The sequence below is a fragment of the Scyliorhinus canicula genome, chromosome 1 (genome assembly GCF_902713615.1).
Source record: "Scyliorhinus canicula chromosome 1, sScyCan1.1, whole genome shotgun sequence".
NCBI lineage: Eukaryota > Metazoa > Chordata > Chondrichthyes > Carcharhiniformes > Scyliorhinidae > Scyliorhinus > Scyliorhinus canicula.
In genome coordinates, this window is record NC_052146.1 from 132,262,429 (window position 1) to 132,285,104 (window position 22,676).

Here is a 22,676-nt window from a genome sequence, read left to right on the forward strand (position 1 = left end):
CCTAGTCGCCACATTCCGGCACCTGTTCGGGGAGGCTGGTACGGGAATTGAACCCAGGTTGCTGGCCTGCCATGGCCTGCTTTAAAAGCCAGCTATTTAGCCGTGTTCTAAACCAGCCCCTACTTGTTTCACTATCCTTGGATAAACAAATTATTGATGGAGCCCAAAATTCTTGTTTACTTTTTCAAATTACAAAATAATTTATTATTGTTTTTTGTTGGTCATCCCAGAAACAACAGATTATCAAATTAATTTGAGCAAACAATATGTTTGATAAAATAACACTAGAAGTTAAAGAATCTGGTAGCCTCATTTTAGGAAGAATGTGGAAGCTTTGGAAAAGGGGCAAAAGAGATTTACCAGGATGTTGCCTGGAATGGAGAGTAGGTCTTACGAGGAAAGGTTGAGGGTGCTAGGCCTTTTCTCATTAGAACGGAGAAGGATGAGGGGCGCCTTGATGGAGGTTTATAAGATGATCAGGGGAATAGATAGACAGTCAGAGACTTTTTACCCGGGTGGAACAACCATTACAAGGGGACATAAATTTAAGGTGAATGGTGGAAGATATAGTGGGGATGTCAGAGGTAGGTTCTTTACCCAGAGAGTAGTGGGGGCATGGAATGCACTGCCTGTGGAAGTAGTTGAGTCGGAAACATTAGGGACCTTCAAGCGGCTATTGGATGGGTACATGAATTACGGTAGAATAATGGAGAGTAGATCAATTTGTTCTTAAGGGCAGCACGGTAGCATTGTGGATAGCACAATTGCTTCACAGCTCCAGGGTCCCAGGTTCGATTCTGGCTTGGGTCACTGTCTGTGCGGAGTCTGCACATCCTCCCCGTGTGCTTGTGGGTTTCCTCCGGGTGCTCCAGTATCCTCCCACAGTCCAAAGATGTGCAGGTTAGGTGGATTGGCCATGATAAATTGCCCTTAGTGTTGGTGAAGGTGTTGACCTTGGGTAAGGTGCTCTCCCCAGGAGCCGGTGCAGACTCGATGGGCCGAATGGCCTCTTTCTGCACTGTAAATTCTATGATTAATCTAGGACAAAGGTTCGACACAACATCATGGGCCGAAGGGCCAGTTCTGTGCTGTATTTTTCTATGTTCTAATACAGTTGTCTAATAGCTGCACACAATAATCAAACCCTGGTGTGTGTGTGTGTGTGTGTGTGTTTGTGTGTGCATATCATGCATTCACCTGTAACACAGAACATGAATATTACTGAAAATTGAAACATATTGCTGAAGCTTTTTATCTTGCATTCATCAGATCAAATGCAAGAATCGGCACGATTTATACTACAGGAGAAAATGGTGCTGATTTATTGGCAAATTTAATCCAATTCGCCAAGGCATTGTCATGGACAATGCTTCCAGATAATTCAAAAAAGCGGCGCTGCAAGTGGTAATTTCCCTTAATAGGATGCTGCCACCTGCCCAAAAACAAATTCTGACGACCACACAGTTGAGCAATACCATATATGAATTACATTGTCAGTGCGATGCCAAGTGTGTTGGCCATATGTTCAAATAATTGGCTGCCCTAATCAAACAATACTTCCTCCGGTTGTTTAGAATGGACAGAGTAAACATTGTATCCAAGCAACCTATGTTTGCAACAACCAAAACAAAGAATCAACTGTTAAAAATGATTTGCTGATTGGGCAGCACTTTCTGAACAATCCTGATTATGCTAATAACTACACGAACAACCACTTTAAGTTAATCAGACAGGCCCATAACATGGTTTCTTTATGCTTGCTGCAAGTGACATATATTCACATGCAAATACCCAGGGCGGATTCGCCAATGCCGAAATCAAGTTTGGCGATCGGCCGGGGAATCCCAGTTTCCTCCGAAATCGGGGGCGGCACTGCTTTCATGATGCCCCACACTTTCCAAAGTGGCGTACCCTAGAACTATCGAGGACGTTGCCTGAGGCACCCCCCCCCCCCCCCCCCCCCCGTTCCTCCGTCCCCGACTGGCCGAGTTCCCAACAGCGTCAGTCGCGATTGCTATCATTTGTCGGGAACTTGGCGTGGCAGCTGTGGGCTCAGTCCAGTGCCACTACAGTCGGAGGAGAGCCGATCCACGAGCAGGGGGAAGTTTGGCAGGGGTTGGGGGCACTGCTGAGGGGTGCTCCGGGACTCATAAGTCGACCACAGGGGGACGCTATTTTGCAGGCCGTTTCCGCACACGACCGGCACCATTATGCACAGCACAGCCACTGCAGGCCACCGCCATGCGCATGCGTGGCCACGGACCCGACAATTCTCTGGGTCGTATTAGCCACGAGAGCCAGGTGCTCTACGCTGCCTTCCTACTAGCCTCCAGCCAAACGGAGGCCATTTTGCACCGAATTTGCAGTCATAAAACACCACCGTTCCCACGCGAGCATCAGGACATAGCCTGAAAATCAGAGATTCCAGCCCCCATTCTCTACAAATGTGTTCAAACCTTGCACCTTTTTTAATTACCTGGCAACATGGTTAGCCTTTATTTCCCCGTTGCTTTCTCCATGCCTGAGTCAACCTGTTGAAAAAATGAAATGAAATGAAATGAAAATGAAATGAAATGAAATGAAATGAAATGAAAATGAAATGAAAATCGCTTATTGTCACGAGTAGGGTCAAATGAAGTTACTGTGAAAAGCCCCTAGTCGCCACATTCCAGCGCCTGTCCAGGAAGGCTGGTACAGGAACCCAGTTTGTACCTTTTTCCCCTGTAATGTGATGAATGTAGGATGTTTTTTAAATATAGATTGTATTGTATATATCTGTTGCAGTAATGTTATTAAGAACCGAGGTTAAGGTATCCAGATTCTGTATCTGCAAAAGATGCATTTAAGATGTTGTAAAAGTGAAATAATTGTTCATTCCAACCATGTACTTGTTTAAAAAGAAATGCCTACTGGAACTTTGTTCTGATTGCTAGAGATTCCTGGAGAGCAGATCATTTGAAACATTGTGCCTACACTTAGGTAAGCAGATCATGGGATCTGAGTGGGATAAAGATGATGTAACTAATGGGTCGAGTCAGGTCTGCCTGTAGTTTTGCAGTTTGTTCTCGGTTTGGCAGTCTCCTCGGAGTTTTTAAGTTGGGCAGCAGTTTTTCAAAAGACTGGCAGGTTGAGCAGGAGTCTGACAAAGCCAGAAGAATCTGCAGGCTGTCTCTCTCTCTCCCCAACCAGTATTTCCAAGAAATCTCTATAAAGTTTACAGCAAGTAACCTTGTGTTTGTTAACTTCATTTACAAGTGGCTTTTGAACTCTAATGGGCTTTATTTAATTGGAAATAGAGAATGTATAATGTAGTAGTTCCTCTGTTTTTTCCAGAACTGTTTAATTGTTAATTGAAAAGCTATTTTCTGTGATCTTAATGTGGTTACTCCTGTGTTAATAATAAGATTTGTTTTCATATAAAAGATTCCTCATTGCCGGTGGAATCACTCCTGGAGTGAAGTATCCTTTACTCACAGTTTACAAATTGAAAAATTGTTGGGGTTTCTTGTCCGGTTTCCTAATATAAATTGGAGTCTGATATGGTCCTGCAACAGTATAAATTGTTGTGACCATTTGAAATTTGACACTCTTGTATTTGCCCTGATGAGTGCAAGATGAAAAGCTTCAGCAACATGTCCCTCTTTTCAGCAATATGATATTTCCAGATCAATACTGCCTGCTTAATTCCTTTTCTCAGTCTATATTTTCTTCATCTATATAATTCATGTTTCCTAACAATTTATGATGAATTCTAGGATTACAGGATCAAGTTCCTGATGACAAGAAACTTCATAGTATTACATTGAAAGAAAAATTCTTGAGAAATAAAATGTCCACGGCCAACATTTATTTGAAAAGGTATGTAGACAGTGTTACCACTCCTTCTGACCCAAGCAGAAGATTTTCAAAGCAGACAAATTAATTTTTTAATAGATGGGATATTAATGGGGCGGGGGCAGATTTGGATAAGGTTCAAAATGGGTGGAGAGTTTATGATGAACAGACATGTTACCTGGTCATTATCATGAGAGTAGCGCAGTGCTAAACCCACAGCTGTGAGGCAGGACATCTCAATCAGCAAGAGGTCTAAGTTCATGTGAGGCAAGCGCCACTTAGAACTAACCTGAACTATGTAAAATCAGCTTTCACCTTTTAAAGTGGAAGTGCATTCTGACCACAGTCGATGCTGGAAGTGGCTTTGAAATGGTCACTGAAAAGTGAGAAAACTGTGCAAATAGCACAAAGAGTAGAGAGCATGTTGTCTGATGGGGCACAAAAGGCCCTGATACAAACATGCATATTGTAACAACTATGGTTTATTTGAACTAAGATTTAGGGGTTCACTTGTTTGTAATAACCCCACAATGTATATTACACCAGGTTCTAGAGACTTAACCACATGGCAAGAAAGAACACCTTAAATGGTGAAGTCAAAAAACTTACTAACCACTAAAAAGGTAATAAGTCAGAACAATAAAGAGCAGAGTGCCAATTAACAGTAATTAACAGTAAGAGGAGACAGCTTAACTCTAACAGTTGAACAGACTTCGCACCACCCAGGCCATGGCCATGAAGTGAAGGCTCCAAAAATATGGATAATATGTTAAAACGCCATCTCTCTCCCGCAACACCGCTCTCCCACAACACTGCTCCCCCAACACAACACAATACCTTGCTCCCACAACACCGCTCTCCCACAGCACAGCACAATACCTCTCTCACACAACACTTCTCTTCCACAACACAACACCTCTCTCCCAGAACTCCGCTCTCCCACAACACAACACAACACCTTGCTCCCACACCACCACAGAATACCTCTCTCCCACAACATCGCTCTCCCACAACAACACAATACCTCTCTCCCACAACACCGCTCTCCCACAACACACCTTGCTCCCACAACACCTTTCTCCTACAACACAACACAATACCTCTCTCCCACAATACTTCTCTCCCACAACACAACACAATACCTCTCTCCCACAACACCGCTCTCCCTCAAAACAACACACCTCGCTCCCACACCACTACTCTGCCACAACCCAGCACAATACCTCTCTCCCACAACACCGTTCTCCCCAACACAACACAACACCTCTCACCCACAACACCGCTCTCCCACAAAACTGCTCTCCCACAACACCGCTCTCCCACAACGCAACACCGCTCTCCCACAACACACCTCTCTCCCACAACACCTCTCTCCCACAACACCTCTCTCCCACAACACCTCTCTCCCACAACACCTCTCTCCCACAACACCTCTCTCCCACAACACCTCTCTCCCACAACACCTCTCTCCCACAACACCTCTCTCCCACAACACCTCTCTCCCACAACACCTCTCTCCCACAACACCTCTCTCCCACAACACCTCTCTCCCACAACACCTCTCTCCCACAACACCTCTCTCCCACAACACCTCTCTCCCACAACCTCTTTCTACCAACATGGCTTCTCGAGACCTTTTATTACCTTAATGTTGTTAAATAGTTCATTGTTGGAAAATAGCCAATTTATCGATAAATAAAAGTTAGCTTATTAACTTCTAACTAATTGCTCCAATTGTTCAAACTTTAAGGCGATGTTAAGCATCTCTTATCTTGAGATAACCCTAAGGGTCAAGCAATAATTGGTTCTGTCATTTAAAGTTTGGACATGTTTAATAGGAGCCTATTCATTCCTTCCATCAAGGTTAAACAAGAATCTTATTTTATCTGGGATTGAAGCATCTTATAATTCCCATGGCATTTTAAGTATTATTATTAAGTATTAATAATAATGTGTTAATAATGTTTTTAGAATTATTACAGTTACAAACATTTGTGTTCCAGATTACATTAACAGTCTTCCAAATATATCTATTAATTAATTACTTATCCTTTAATTGTTTCTCAATTAAAGTTATCTATTTCAAATAATGCATTTTTAGTTTTTTTCAAATAACTTTTCTCAATTTAGCATAAAATGATTAAGTACATATTAACTACAAAATTTAGTTTGGATTGGATTTGTTTATTGTCACGTGTACCAAGGTACAGTGAAAAGTATTTTTCTACGAGCAGCTCAACAGATCATTAAGTACATGAAAAGAAAAAGAAATAAAAGAAAATACATAATAGGGCAACAGAAGGTACACAATGTAACTAGATAACACCGGCATCGGGTGAAGCATACAGGGGTGTAGTTTTAATGAGGTCAGTTGTTGCCTTTTCTGTGGCACTGCTCTAACTACGGCAATCAGTGAATTTGCCCTCCTTTCTTTTGGTATCTATATTCTAATGCTCAGAGTCGCCAAGTATCAATTGATACCGCCACAAGGTTTAACCGGCTATCAATCAAAGAGCCAAACACCAGTTAGTTAGTTCAAGGTCAAGAGTACCTTTTTTAAAATAGATTTTATTACAGCTTTTTTCAACCAAAATTTTTACATAACGAAGAAAAGAAACTAAAAATATTTAACGAAACAAGGTGGCTGCTATCGTTATCCAAACAAAAATACACATTATAGCAACAGTTCCCCCACCAGCTGACACTTTACTGCTCACCTAGAAAGTCAAGGAAAGATTGCCACCGTCGGGAGAACCCCATCAAGGACTCACTCAAGGCAAACTTTATCCGTTCCAGGCTGAGGAACCCAGCCCTGTCACTAACCCAGGTCTCCACGCACGGGGGTTTTGAGTCCCTCCACATTAACAAGATCCATCTCCGGGCTACCAGGGAGGCAAAGGCCAACACTTTGGCCTCTTTCGCTTCCTGCACTCCCGGATCCTCCGACACCCCAAAGATCGCTATTGTTGGACTCTGCTCCACTTGCGTGTCCAAAATCCTGGACATAGTCCTCGCAAAGCCCTGCCAGAATTCTTTAAGCACCGGGCATGCCCAAAACATATGGACATGTTTTATTGGGCTCCCTGCACATCTCGCGCACCTGTCCTCCACCCCAAAAAACCTGCTCATTCTTGCCGTCGTCATGTGAGTTCAGTGCACCACCTTAAACTGAATTAAACTGAGCCTGGCACATGATGCGGACGAGTTCACCCTGCCCAAGGCATCAACCCACAGGCCCTCCTCTAGCACCTCGCCTCGCTCCTCCTCCCACTTGCCCTTCGGCTCCCCCCTGGGGCTTCCTCCGCCCCCTGCAGATCCTGATATATGTCCGACACCTTCCCCTCTCCTACCCAGATGCCAGACACAACCTTGTCCTGTATCCTTTGAGGGGGTAGCAGCAGAAATGTCCCCACCTGTTTTTTTAAAAAGTCCCGGACCTGGAGGTATCTGAAAGCATTTCCCGGGGACAGGCCAAACTTCTGCTCCAGCACCTACACGCTGGGGAAAACCCAGTCTATAAACAGGTCCCCCATCCTTTAATGCCTGCCCTATACCAGCCTTGAAACCCCCCATCTATTCTGCCCGGAGCAAATCTATGGTTGTTCCGTATCGGGGTCCAAACTGAGGCCCCCTCCTCCTTCCTGTGTCTTCGCCATTGACCCATACCCTCATTGCCGCCGCCACCACCGGGCTTGTGGTGTATCGTGCCGGCGAGAACGGCAGCGGTGCCATTACCATTGCCCCTAGGCTGATGCCTTTGCATGACGATGCCTCAAGCCGCCCCCACGCCGATCCCTCCTCCATTACCTTATCATGGCCACATTAACCGCCCAGTAGTAGCTACAGAAGTTCGGCAGCGCCAACCCTCCCTCCCACCCCGGCGACGCTCCAAGAATAGTCTTTTGACTCACGGGGTTTACCCTGTGATAATCCTGTTCACCCGCTTGAAAAAGGATTTGGGGATGAAAATGGGGAGGCACTGAAAGACGAATAGGAATCTGGGAAGAACCGTCATCTTCACAGGCTGCACTCTTCCCGCCAGGGAAAGCGAGAGAATGTCCCACCTTTTAAAGTCTCCCTCCATCTGCTCTACAAGCCGAGATAGATTGAGCCTGTGTAGTGCATCCCAGTTCCAAGCCACCTGTATATCTAAGTATCGAAAGCTCCTCTCCACTATCTTGAGCGGGAACTCCCCCAGTCTCTCCTCCTGACTCCTAGCATGGATTACAAACAGCTCACTTTTCCCCACGTTCAACTTGTACCCCGAGAAGCTCCCAAAGTCCCCCAGGATCCGCATGACCTCCCCCATCCGCTCCAGCGGGTCCAAAATATACAACAGCATATTTTGTAGAGGGAAAACCAGTGCTCCCCCCCCTGAACCAGCCCCCTCCAGTTCCTTGAAGTCCTAAGCTCTATGGCCAACGGTTCAATTGCCAGGGCAAATAGTAACGGGGACAGGGGGCATCCCTGCCTCATCCTTCGGTGCAACCTGAAATACTCCGACTTCAGCCGGTTCATGGACACACTCGGTACGGGGGCCTGATACAGTGGCTTGACCCACCCTATGAATCCCTCCCCGAATCCAAACCTACCTAATACTTCCCACAGGTACCCCCACTACTCCCTGTCAAAGGCCTTCTCTGCATCCATTGCAGCCACTACTTCTGCGTCCCCTCCCTCCGAGGGCATCATAATAATATTCAGGAGCCTTCTCACATTTGTGTTCAGTTGCCTGCCCTTGACGAAATCCATCTGGTCTTCCTCGATCACTCTCAGGACACAGTCTTCTATTCTGGTGGCAAGAATTTGTGCCAACAATTTGGCATCTACATTCAGGAGCAATATTGGCCTGTAGGACCCACATTGAAGCGGATCCTTCTCCTTCTTCAAAATGAGCGAGATCAATGCCTGCGACATCGTCAGTGGGAGGGTTCCTCTCTCCTTTTCCTCCTTAAAGGTTCTTAGCAGGAGAGGGCTCAGTAGCTCCGAGAATTTCTTATAAAATTCTACAGGGAAGCCGTCCGGATCCGGGACCTTGCCCGACTGCATACTTGCCAGACCCTTAACTACCGCCTCCAACTCAATCGGAGCCCCCAGTCCCTCCATCCACTCTTCGTCCACCCTTGGGAACCTCAATCGATCCAAAAATTGCTTCATCTCTTCCCCTCCCCTCTGGGGTTCTGACTCGTATAGCTTGAAGACTTAATTGATCCTCTCTGGGCTCAACACCAAATACCTTCCTTATCCCTCACTCCTCTGATCTCCCTGGCCGCCTCCCTCCTGTGACGTTGGTGCGCCAGCATCCTACTGGCTTTCTCCCCATACTCGTAGACTGCCCCTTTCACTTTCGTCAACTGTGCCTCCGCCTTCCCCGTGGTCAATAAATCAAACTCTGCCCGTAATCTCCAGCGCTCCTTTAGCAGCCCCCCTTCGGGGGCCTCCGCGTACTTCCTGTGTACCCTAAGTAACTCTCCCACCAGCCTCTCCCTCTCCGCCCTCTCCCTCTTCTCTTTGTGGGTCCTAATAGAGATTAACTCTCCCCTGATGACCACCTTCATAGCCTCACAAACCGCTGCCGCTGTTACCTCTCCTGTGTCATTTGTTATCACATAGTTCTGAATGCTCCTCCTTATCTACCCACACACCTCTTCATCCACCAGCAGCCCCACATCCAGTCTCCAGAGAGGGCGCTGCCCCCCCCCCCCCCCCCCCCCACCTCTGCCCCCAGTCGCAAGTCCACCCAATGCAGCGAATGGTCCGAGACCGCAATGGCCGGGTACTCAACCCCCTCCACCCTCAGGATTAACGCCCTGCTCAACACAAAGAAGTCAATTCGCGAGTAGACTTTATGGACATGGGAGAAAAAGGAGAACTCCTTCGCCCTAGGCCGCACGAATCTCCACAGGTCCACGCCCCCCATCTGATCCATGAACTCCCACAGGGCCCTGGCCGCCGCCGGCCACTTTTCCCGACCTGGACACCGGATCCAAGCCAGCAAGTTTAAGTGCATCTCCTGTACCATGGCCACGTCCGCCTTTAATCCCTTTAAGTGCGAGAACACACGGGACCTTTTCACTGGCCCGTTCAGGCCCTTCACATTCCACGTGATCAGCCTGGATGGGGGTGGGGTTTACCCCTCCCAGCCGACTAGCCATCTCCCTTTTTCGGCCAGCCACGTACCCGCACCCCCCGCTCGCTCCAGCCCTCCCGCCGGAGGCCCCCCGGCCCGACTCTCCATCCATTCCCAACAACTGGCTCCCCTTCAGTCAGCAAAGCAGCACCCCTTCCGCCCCCCCAGTCCCCCGCTCCCATCCCCCCCCGCCAAGCACCCGCTTAGCACTGATTTCCCCCCCCATTGCGCTTCCGTAAGTCAGCTGACCCATGCTGAAGGTCAAGGGTACTTTATTTACACACAATTAGTCATGCAACATAAACTACTAGTTAACTACACCTATCGACTAAGACAACCTGTACTTAACTTCAGGCACCCGGCTTAGGTCAGAGGAACAGTGGCCGCCGTTCGATTCTGGATCTATCGAGTCTGGAGAAGTACTGCTGCTCAGCTAGGCTCATCCGTCTGGTAGCGAGCGTTGAACTTGGACTTGCTTCTGGTGGTGCTGCACTTGGAAATAGACGTCGCCGGGGCGCCAGGTCCAAGAGAGGATGAACATATGGCGGACTCTCTTCTTATACTTGGGGGTTTTCGCGCTCTTTTGGGCGGTCCTTCAGTTTGGACCCCACTAATTGGGTGATGCCCGATCACTATCTTCGATTTCTAACCAATAAATGGGCGGGTGCCTGGATGGCTGGGTGTGTCCCAAGCCGTCACTGACGCTGTTGTTTATGGCTCCCTAGAACAGGGAGTGGCGTCGAAATGTCTGGGACTGTACCGGTCGCTCAAGTACCAGTCCTTTGTCTTGGTGGAGATGGGCCATCAAATGCTAATCGGTCCACCAAAATGCTAATCGGTCGGAGTTTCGATACCATCTGGACTCCTCACTTGCAAATATACATTTCAGGCTCTGAGCCTACCTAAATCTTGCTTTATCCATTTTACCCGCTATGCTTTGCGAGTTTCTCTGTTCCTGGTTTTGAGTGGCCATCCCAGATGGCTACACAGTCCATAAGAGGGTTGTTTAGGAGTCTAGTAACAGTGGGGAAGAAGCTGTTTTTGAGTTTGTTCGTGCGTGTTCTCAGACTTTTGTATTTCCTCCCTGATGGAGGAAGTTGGAAGAGTGAGTAAGCCAGGTGGGAGGGGGTCTTTGATTATGCTGCCCGCTTTCCCCAGGCAGCAGGAGGTGTAGATGGAGTCAATGGATGGGAGGTAGGTTCCCATCGTCTGATGGACTGGGCTGTGTTCACGACTCCCTGAAGTTTCTTGCGGTCTTGGGCCGAGCGGTTGCCGTACCAGGCTGTGATGCAACCAGATAGGATGCTTTCTATGGTGCATCTGTAAAATTTGGTAAGAGTTAATGTGGACATGCCAAATTTCCTTAGTTTCCTGAGGAAGTATAGGCACTGTTGTGCTTTCTTGGTGGTAGCGTCGATGTGGGTGAACCAGGACAGACAAATTGGTGATGTGCACACCTAGGAATTTGAAGCTGTTAACCATCTCCACCTCAGCCCTGTTGATGCAGACAGGGGTATGTACAGTACTTTGCTTTCTGAAGTCAATGACCAGCTCTTTAGTTTTGCTGCACCACTCCACTAGGTTTTCAATCTCCCTCCTGTATTTTGACTCGTCCTTATTCAAGATCCAATCCACTATGGTCGTATCGTCAGCAAACTTGTAGATGGAGTTGGAACCAAATTGTGCCACGCAGTCGTGTGTGTACAGGGAGTATAGTAGGATCTAAGTACGCAGCCTTGTGGGACCTCGGTTATGAGGACTATTGTGGAGGAGGTGTTGTTGTTTGTTCTTCCTGATTGTGGTCTGTGGGTTAGGAAGTCGAGGATCCAGTTGCAGAGTGAGGAGCCAAGTCCTAGTTTTGGAGCTTTGATATGAGTTGGCTGGGATTATGGTGTTGAAGGTGGAGCTGTAGTCAATAAATATGAGTCTTATGTAGGAGTCCTTGTTGTTGAGAAGCTCTAGGGATGTGTAGGGCTAGGGAGATGGCGTCTGCTGTGGACCAGTTGTGGCAGTATGTGAATTGCAGTGGATCAAGGCGTTCTGGGAGCATAGAGGTGATGCGCTTCATGATCATCTCTCGAAACACTTCATTACGACTGAAGTCAGGGCCACCGGACAGTAGTCATTGAGGCACATTGCCTGGTTCTTCTTTGGCACCGGTATGATGGTGGTCTTATCGAAGCACGAGGGGATCTCGGAGCGGAGTAGGGACAGCTTAAAGATGTCCGCAAACACATCTTCCAGCTAGTCCGCGCAGGTTCTTCGTTCACGACCAGGGATCCCGTCACCTTCGAGGGTTCACTTTCAGGAAAGCCAATCTGACTTTGGAAGCTGATATAGTGCTATGGGTGTGTTACAGGCGGCTGGGACACTCAACAGTGGATCGTTGGTTTCCTGCTCGAACCGAGCATAGAATTGAGTTCATCGGGGAGGGGTGCACTGCTGCAGGAGATACTGCTCGGCTTCGCTTTGTAGCCCGTTATGTTGTTACACCTTGCCACAACCGCCAAAAGTCTGTAACGCTAGACTGTGACTCTAGCTTGGTATGATATTCTCTCTTGGCATCTTGGATGGTTTTGCTGAGGTCGTACCTGGATTTCTTGTAAAGGTCAGGGTCGCCTGACTTGAACACCTCTGACCTGTCCTTCAGTAGGGAGTCAATCTTGCGATTGAGCCATGGTTTCCGGTTGGGGAATGTACGGACTGCTTTCTTTGGCACGCAGTCATCCACACATTTGCTGATGAAGTCTGTGATGGTGGTGGCATACTCATTTAAGTTGATTGCTGAGTTCTTAAATATGGACCAGTCCACTGTCTCCAAGCAGTCACGTAGGAGCTCTTCTGTTTCCTTGTAGTTAAAACTACAAAATAATAGTCACACTAAAACCATTGATTTTGGAAACTACCAACAGTGCGAACATATGAAATAGGAGCAGAAGTTGGCAATTTGGCCCTTTGAGCCTGCTGCACCATTTCACAAAGCCATGGTTGGTGTGTTTGATTTCAAGTTCTACATTCCCATCAACTCACAGTAACCTTTGATTCCCTTGCCTAACAGGAATCTATCTATCACTGCCTTGGAAATATTTAATGATCCTGCTTCCAATGCCTTCTGACGCACACAAACCTCAGGGAGAGAGTTCTCATCATCTTTATCCTAAAAGGGGAACCTCTAATTTGAAAATAGTGCCCCTTAGTTCTGGACTCACTCATTAGAGGAAACTTCTTTTCATGTCCATCTTGTCAAAACCATTCAGAATTTTATATACTTCAATCAAGTCACCCCTCACTTTTCTAAACTCCATTGGAAACAAACCGAATTTGTTAAACTTTTCTCATGAAATAATCCACTGATTCCAGGTATCAATCCAGAAAACCTCCTCTGAACCACTTCCTTTCTGAAATAAGGGGACCAAAACAGCACACAGTGGGCGGAATTCTCCATTTGAGAGACTACAGACACGATCTAACCTAAACAAACAGTCAGTTCTGGGCGGGATTTGTGTGGTCATTCCCGATGCTTGTAACGCCAGGAATAATCTCTCTAACGGCAAACTTTTTTTTGTGGGCCTCAGCAGGGAACCCCCGCTGAGGCTGCACTCAGTCGCATTTCCAGCACTGAGGATCCCGACCGTAGCCGAGCAGGGTTGGAGTTAGCGGAGTAGGTGGGAGAGAGGGTTATCTCCCAGTCCAAGGACAGCATGGGTCAACCAAGTGAGCCACTAATGCATAGTGATGTCCCTACAGCAAGTGAGTCACCCCTCTCCCCCACACCACTCCTTCCCGATACCGCACCAAGTGTCTTGTTTTTTGTCTTGCAGGATCACTTTCAGACAAGGCTGTCTGCTCCAGCCTATCTGGGGTACCGGAGCACAGTCTGGGGACTGTTATATTCCTTGTCTTGTTCTCCAAGATAGCCAGATATATAGGGCGCGATTCTCCGCTCCCCACGCCGGGTGGGAGAATCGCGGGAGGGCCAGGCGACTCACGACACGCCGCCCTGGCACCCCCCGCCCCGCGATTCTCCCACCCCCCCGCTCGGATGAATCGCCGCTCGCCATTTTTCACGGCGACCGGCGATTCTCCGGCCCAGATTGGCCGAGCGGCCTGACTTTCCCGACCGGTTCACGACGGCGGCAACCACACCTGGTCGCTGCCGTCGTGAACATGGCACCAAATGCCCGTTTGTGGCTTGTGGGGGGCGGAGAGGGGAGTGAGCACCACGGCTGTGCTTGGGAGGGGACTGGCCCGCGATCGGTGCCCACCGATCGTTGGGCCGGCGTCTCCAAGCGACACACTCTTTCCCCTCCGCCGCCCCGCAAGATCAAGCCACCACGTCTTGCGGGGCAGCGAAGGGGAAGACGGCAACCGTGCATGCACGGGTTGGAGCCGTCAGCCGTCGTGACGTCAGCCGCGCATGCGCGGGTTGGACCCGGCCAACCTGCGCATGTGCGGCTGATGTCACTTAGGCGCCGCCGTCATGTCATTCTCGGCACGCTGCCCAAGCGTCAAGGTCCGGCGGCTGAGATTTACGGAGCGCTGCTCCTAGCCCCCTTTGGGGGGGGGGGTGAATAGGGTGCAAGGTGACAAGGTGCCGCCTGGGCCCATCCAGGTGCTGCTGAAGGCACCTCAGGTCACAGGGCAAGAAACATAGCAGGCTGCCTCCAAGTCTGATGTGCTGTCTGGGGAAACACGTATCAGGTATGGTAGAGCATGTAAGTTAAGAAAGTTAGACACTAATTAAGGTGGCACAGGTGCAGCACATAGGTTAGGGGTCAGGGCATAATAATTTACATGGACACAATAAAACACATTTGTGACAAAATGATGACCTGCCTCAGTCCTCTGTGCTGGCTGTAGAAGGTGTGCCACATGGAAGGAGTGGGAGGTTGGTAGTGCGGGTGCTGGAGGATGGCATGGGACAGGGCCCCCAGGACAGTCTGACGTTCCACCTGGGGTTGACCTCAGTGGCGACAGGGAACAGGGAAAGAAGTATGAAGGCACCTTGTAGGGCAGTGTATCCAGTAAGTGGTCCATCACCGCTCACCATCCCTATGACCGCAACTGCACCGCCCCCCCCCCCCCCCCCCCCCACCCCTCAGAGGATATATAGGCCCATGAGATGGAATGGCCAGCACACAAGCAGGGATGTTTCGGGCAGACATTGGAAGGTGATCCTGAAGGCAGGAGTCAGTCTTTGTCAAACGATAAGGAGCACGAGAGCTCATCTCACAGCGCGTCGTCATCCTCCTCCATCCCGTGGACAGGACCCACTGAGACCGTCACCCCAGGGCCTACATCCTTTAATGATGCTGGTAGGATCTTCAGAGGGGGTGTGGGAGCTAAGGAGGGGGCTGGGGTGAAGATTGGGGGAACATGGGAGGATGTGAGTGTCGATGGAGGAGTCTGGAGAAGTGGGACAGGATGGCTGAGCTCCTGATGGACTGGCCCCCATGTCGGCGAACCTGGAGGTGATGAGGTCGTCCCGTGTGCGGCGGCCCTGGCACACACACAGGTTGGCCTCCTGTGTCTGGACAGATCCCATACCTTGGGCCTCCTGGCCATCATCCCTATCCTACCCGTCAGATGAGGCCTGGTATCCTTCCTCCTCATTTTCCAGCATGTCCCTCCTTCACTCCGCAATGTTGTGCAGGACGCAGCAGGCTACCACAATGTGCGAGACACTCCTTGTGCTATATTGGAGAGCCCCACCAGAGTGGTCCAGACATCTGAACCACATCTTCAGGATGCCGATGCAACTTCAGATTTTCCAATATTCTACTCCACCTACCAGATGTTTGCCCACTCACTCAACCTATCTATATCTGTCTGGCACCTCCTTATGTCCTCTTCACAACATTTTTTCCTACCTAGCCTTGAGTCATGTTCAAATTTAGCTACCACGCCTAAACTTCTCTCATCTAAGCCATTGATTTCAATTGGACAAAGTTGAGTCCCCAATACAGACCTTTGCAGGACTTCAGTCATCACATCCTACCAATCCGAAGAAGACCCATCGATGCACACTTTCTGTTTTCTGCCAGCCAGTCAATCTTCTATCCATGCTAATATGTTATCACTTACACCATGAGCTATTATTTTCCGCAATAACTTTTGACGTGGCACCTAAGCAAATGTGTTCTGAGAATCCAAGTACAGCAAGTCTACAGGCTCCCCTTCATTCATACCATATGTTACTCCATCAAAGAACTCCAATAAATTGGTTAAACATATTTCCCTTTCACAAAACCATGCTGACTCCTCCTGATTAGTTTGGGTTACTCCTCTCCCTTCCATCTCTTGATTTACAGTTATTACTGGAATGTTTTTTGTATCATCTATAGTGAGGAAAGAAGCAAAATATTTGTTCATTTTATCTGCATTTCCTTATTATCTACTATTAACTCCTCGTTGCCACTCTCTAGATGACAAACATTCACGTATCTTAGTATGTTCTTTTTTAAATACCTGCCTAGCAAGCTTCCTTTCATGCTCTGATCTTTTGCTCCCAGTTAACCTTTTAGTCAGTCTCTTCCAATTTTTACATTCTGACCAACCTGATGTGGGTGATGGACTGCAGGAGAGAGGTCCTCTTCCAAGAGGTCCCAGACAAACACTGAGAAAACAGTGGAAGAGTTAGGCATCATTGCCCCAAGGTCCTCGGGCTAGTGCACAAAGAGGTTTGATGAACCTACACAAGTTGTCAAGATCTGGTACCATATCCTTGCAAATTAACTAGATACACACTGTTGTATTCATCAACACTCCTTCATTTATCTACCAACATTCACTATCAACCATAACTCATACCTAAAATTCATAGCCTCACCTCACAAACATAACACAGCTGCGAGCTTCACCCAAAACTCTCCATGTACACCATACTAGCTATTCAACTAAAACAGACAAATCATCCAAATAGATTGCACTCACTTTCTCTCGCAGGAAAAGGTGGCACACCAACAAAGATATCAGCATCTAACTGGTGGGGGACAGGCATGCGACATTTCTCACCCTCCTGGAGGAAAAGGGACAACAATTCAAGCCCAGGGTCATCAGTGGGCTGAAACCATTCAAGTGAAAAAATGCTCCAACTTAAGAACATAAGAACTAGGAGCAGGAGTAGGCCATCTGGCCCCTCGAGCCTGCTCCACCATTCAATGAGATCATGGCTGATCTTTTGTGGACTCAGCTCCACTTTCCGGCCCGAACACCATAATCCTTAATCCCTTTATTCTTCAAAAAACTATCTATCTTTACCTTGAAAACATCTAATGAAGGAGCCTCAACTGCTTCACTGGGCAAGGAATTCCATAGATTCACAACCCTTTGGGTGAAGAAGTTCCTCCTAAACTCAGTCCTAAATCTACTTCCCCTTATTTTGAGGCTATGCCCCCTAGTTCTGCTTTCACCCGCCAGTGGAAACAACCTGCCCGCATCTATCCTATCTATTCCCTTCATAATTTTAAATGTTTCTATAAGATCCCCCCTCATCCTTCTAAATTCCAATGAGTACAGTCCCAGTCTACTCAACCTCTCCTCATAATCCAACCCCTTCAGCTCTGGGATTAACCTAGTGAATCTCCTCTGCACACCCTCCAGTGCCAGTACGTCCTTTCTCAAGTAAGGAGACCAAAACTGAACACAATACTCCAGGTGTGGCCTCACTAACACCTTATACAATTGCAACATAACCTCCCTAGTCTTAAACTCCATCCCTCTAGCAATGAAGGACAAAATTCCATTTGCCTTCTTAATCACCTGTAAACCAACTTTCTGTGACTCATGCACTAGCACACCCAGGTCTCTCGGCACAGCAGCATGCTTTAATATTTTATCGTTTAAATAATAATCCCATTTGCTGTTATTCCTACCAAAATGGATAACCTCACATTTGTCAACATTGTATTCCATCTGCCATACCCTAGCCCATTCACTTAACCTATCCAAATCCCTCTGCAGACTTCCAGTATCCTCTGCACTTTTCACTTTACCACTCATCTTAGTGTCATCTGCAAACTTGGACACATTGCCCTTGGTCCCCAACTCCAAATCATCTATGTAAATTGTGAACAATTGTGGGCCCAACACGGATCCCTGAGGGATACCACTCGCTACTGATTGCCAACCAGAGAAACACCCATTAATCCCCACTTTTTGCTTTCTATTAATTAACCAACCCTCTATCCATGCTACTACTTTTCCCTTAATGCCATGCATCTTTATCTTATGCAGCAACCTTTTGTGTGGCACTTTGTCAAAGGCTTTCTGGAAATCCAGATATACGACATCCATTGGCTCCCCGTTATCTACTGCACTGGTAATGTCCTCAAAAAATTCCACTAAATTAGTTAGGCACGACCTGCCCTTTATGAACCCATGCTGCCTCGCTATTTCCTCCTTGATGATAGATTCCAGCATCTTCCCTACTACCGAAGTTCAGCTCACTGGTCTATAATTTCCTGCTCTCTGCCTACCTCCTTTTTTAAACAGTGGTGACACGTTAGCTAATTTCCAATCCACCGGGACCACCCCAGACCCACCTTAATCCATGTTCTCATTTCCCACTTCCACTCATCCCTCAGTCTTTTCCGATTTATTACATGTCGATAGTCTAAACATGCATTTTTTCAATGACCATCTGAGCAGGAGTGAAATGATTCCTCTATTCTCCAATTCCATGTTTGAATGTAACTGGATTTTTTTTCATTTAAAGTGGAAGTGTTTTGCCGATCCTGTAGGAGTTCCATTTACACTTTCAGATTTTAAAGAATTAACCAGACAGATTTTCATAAGTTAAACAAAAAACAAGATAAGTTACTGAAACTATCTCCTGAACTAAAAAGACTAGGTAAATCACAACCACCATTTTTAAGTCACATTCATCTGGGCCCATACACACACCTGTAAAGATGACAGAGGAAGAGCATAAATAGGCTCACAAGATTATCTTTTACATTTGTGAGGAAATAGAGATAATTTAAGTAATTTATATTTGTTTTTGTGGGTATTAGAATAAGGTATAAGTTTGTGTTTTATTTGTGATTCCATATTTATGTGCTAAAAAAGGTTTTTTTTGCAAATATTTTCTTCAGGCATATATAATTTTAACAAATTTCAAGAGGAAAAACAACAGAACAAATAACACCCACCCACCTTACAACCAAACCCAGCCAACGTGGCTTACATACACAGTTCCCCAGTCCCCCTTTCCCACTAACTATTTCCCACCTCCCAATGCCTCACTCTTCTCTTTACCTTTTGGAGGTTCCGAGTCCCTCTACGCCAATAAGATCCGTCTCCGGGCTACCAGGGAGACAAAGGCCAAAACATGAGCCTCTCTCGCCCCTGGACTCTCAGGTCTTCCGATACACCAAAAATCACTCTCTCTGGACTCGGAACCACCCGTGCCTTCAATACCGTTGCCATGACATTGGCAACTCACTGTCAAAACCCCAAAGCTTTGGACATACCCAAAACATGTGGACATGATTTACGGGCCCGCCCACACCTATCCTCTACCCCTTCAAAGAACCTGCTCATACGGGCCACAGTCAAATACACCCTGTGTACCACCTTGAATTGTATCAGGCTAAGCCTGGCACACAATGAGGACGCATTGACTCTACTCAGGGCATCCTCCCACAACCCCTCCTCTAACTCCTTGCCCAAGTCTTCCTCCGATTTTCGCTTCACTTCCCCTACCGGGGCTCCCTCCCATTCCATGAGTTCTTTATAAATTTCCGAGACCTTCCCTTCCCCCACTCCTGTTTTCAACACTACCTTGTCCTGTATCCCCTGGGGCAGTTGGTGCGAAAGGTTGAGACCTGTTCCTGCAAAGTCCCTCACCAGCAGGTAGTGGAACCCATTCCCCCCCGGGCAGCTCAAACTCCTCCTCCAAGTCCTCCAGGCACGGAAAGCTGCCGTCAATAAACAGGTCCCCAAACTGCTCGATCCTAACTCGCTGGCACCTCGGAAACCCCCAATCCAGCCACCCACACGTAAACCGGTGGTTGCCACAAATAGGCGTTTATACCGACCCCACCCCCACATTCCCCTGTGCTTCCGCCACTGTCCCCACACCCTCAAGGTCGCCACTACCACTGAGCTTGTGGAGTAGGGCTGCACGGTAGCACAGTGGGTAACACTGTCGCTTCACAGCGCCAGGGTGCCAGGTTCGATTCTTGGGTCACTGCCTGTGTGGAGTCTGCACGTTCTCCCTGTGTCTATGTGGATTTCCTCTGGGTGCTCCGGTTTCCTCCCACAAGTCCTAAAAGATGTGCTGTTAGGTAATTTGGACATTCTGAATTCTCCCTCCATGTACCCAAACAGGCGCCGGAATGTGGCGTCTAGGGGATTTTCACAGTAACTTCATTGCAGTGTTAATGTAAGCCTACGTGTGACAATAAAGATTATTATTAATTATTACTGAGCTGGCGAGAACAGCAGAGGTGCTGTTACCAGTGTCCCTAAACTTGTGCCCCTACATGAGGCCGCCTCCACTTGCTCCCACACCGACCCCTCCCCCTTACTGTCCACTTCCTGCTATATTTGCCGCCCAGTAGTAGTTCATGAAATTCGGTAGGGCCAGCACCCCCTCCCCTCAAACCCGCTCCAGCAGTGCCTTCTTTACCCGTGGTGTCTCACCGCCCCTACAAACCCAGAGATCACCGCATTCACCTTCTTGAAGAAAGCCTTAGGGATAAAATAGACAGACACTGAAATACAAACACACATCTCGGGAGAACCGTCATCTTTACTGTCTGCATCCTTCCCGCCAGTGACAATGGGAGCATATCCTACCTTCTGAAGTCCCCCTTCATCTGCTCCACCAACCGAGCCAAATTCAGCTTGTGTAGCTGCTCCCAGTCCCGCGCCACCTGGTACCCAAATATCGAAAGCTCCCTCACACCACCTTGAACGGAACCTCCTCTCTTGTCCCCTCGCCTGAATCGCAAAGACCTCACTCTTGCCCATATTCAGTTTATACCCGAAAACGACCAAATTCTCCTAGGATCTCCATAATCTCTCCAGTCCCCCCGAGCAGGTCAGAAATATACAAAAGTAGGTTGTCCGCATATAGCGAGACCCTGTGCTCCACCCCCCCCCCCCCAAACTATCCCCTGCCACTCCTTTGACGCTCTCAGTGCCATCACCAGTGGCCCTACAGCCAAGACAAACAACAATGGGAAGAGTGGACATCCCTGCCTCGTCCCCAAGGCAGCCGAAAATAAACCAAGCTTAATCGGTTCATCCACACGCTCGCCACCAATGCCTGGTACAGCATCTGGATCCAGTCCACAAAATCCTGCTCAAACCCAAACTGTGCAGGACCTCCCACAAATAGTCCCACTCCACCCAATCAAAGGCCTTCTCCGCATCCATGGCGACCACCATTTCCATCTCACTTCCCTCGGAGGCCATTGTAATCGTAATTAACAGCCTTCTAATGTTGGCCGCTAAATGCCTCCCCTTCATAAACCCCGTTTGGTCCTCCCCTATCACCCCTCGCACACAATCCTCTATTCTCGAGGCCAAGGTCTTGGCCAGTAACTTGGCATTTACATTTAGAAGGGACATTGGCCTGTACGACCGATTCAGGTGAGGAGGCAAGAGAGGAGGCTGGGGGGCATGCCGTTCAAGGTGGTGGGAGGGAGCCTTCGGTATTGGAGGTGGCGCGGGAATGGGAGCAGCTACACAAGCTGAATTTGGCTCGGTTTGGTGGAGCATTGTTCCGGGTCCTTATCCCGCTTCAGGATGAGAGAAGTCGAGGCCTGTCACGTCGTCGGCGGGAGCACCCCTCGCTCCCTAGCCTCATTAAACGCCCTTACCAGCAGGAGCCCGAGCACTCCTGAAAACTTTTTATAAAATTTAACTGGGTACCCATCTGGCCCCGGGGCCTTGCCCGACTGCATCGCCTTCAACCCCTCCACTACTTCAAATAGTCCAATTGGGGCCCCTAGGCTCTTCCTCCACCAGCTCTTCTTCCATGCCCAGAAACTCCAATCCCTCCAAAAAACACCTCATCCCCTCCACCCTTGCTGGGGGTTCCAACTCATATAACTTCTGTAAAAGTCCCTGAACACCCCATTCACCCCCACAGGGTCCAAGTTCGTAACCCCCCATGTCCTTCACATTCCCAACCTCCCTCAGCACCTCCCATTTCCTTAGCTGGTGTGCCAGCATTTTTCTAGCCTTCTCCCCATATTCATACCCCATCCCCCTGACCTTTCTCAACTGCCGCACCGCCTTCCCTGTAGATAGCAACCCAAATTCCCTCTGCAGCTTCTGCCGCTCCTTCAACAACCCCGCTTCCGGGGCCTCTGAGTACCTCTTGTCTACCTGGAGAATCTCCCTCACTAACTATCCATCTCTGCCCGCTCCGCCTTCTCCCTGTGTGCCCCTATCAAGATAAACTCCCCTCTCACTACTGCCTTCAACGCCTCCCATCCCATAGCTGCCGAAACCTCCCCCGTATCATTTATCTCCACATACCTCTTAATGGATTCCCCCACACACACCTTCTCCTCTACTAATTGTCCTACACCTATTCTCCAGTGCGGGCCCTGCCCCCCCCCCCCCCCCCCCCACCCCCCCCACCACCACCCCACCCGCCTTGCTCACCCGTACGTCCACCCAGTGCGGGGCATGATCCGACACCACTATCGCCGAGTGTCCATAATGAAAAATTAAATTTGGGAGTACACTTTGT

The 22,676-nt window shown here is 48.4% G+C and overlaps 1 protein-coding gene across 4 annotated transcripts in view; it reads left to right on the plus strand.

The window, feature by feature from the left end:
- Nucleotides 1-22,676, plus strand: part of LOC119967483 (transient receptor potential cation channel subfamily A member 1-like) — a 645,844-nt gene that overhangs the window by 572,105 nt on the left and 51,063 nt on the right. For all 4 annotated transcript variants that reach the window (XM_038800105.1, XM_038800113.1, XM_038800133.1 and 1 more), the window contains one exon: nucleotides 3,756-3,858. In XM_038800105.1, the coding sequence (XP_038656033.1) occupies nucleotides 3,756-3,858 (103 nt within the window). The remainder of the gene's footprint in view (nucleotides 1-3,755; nucleotides 3,859-22,676) is intronic.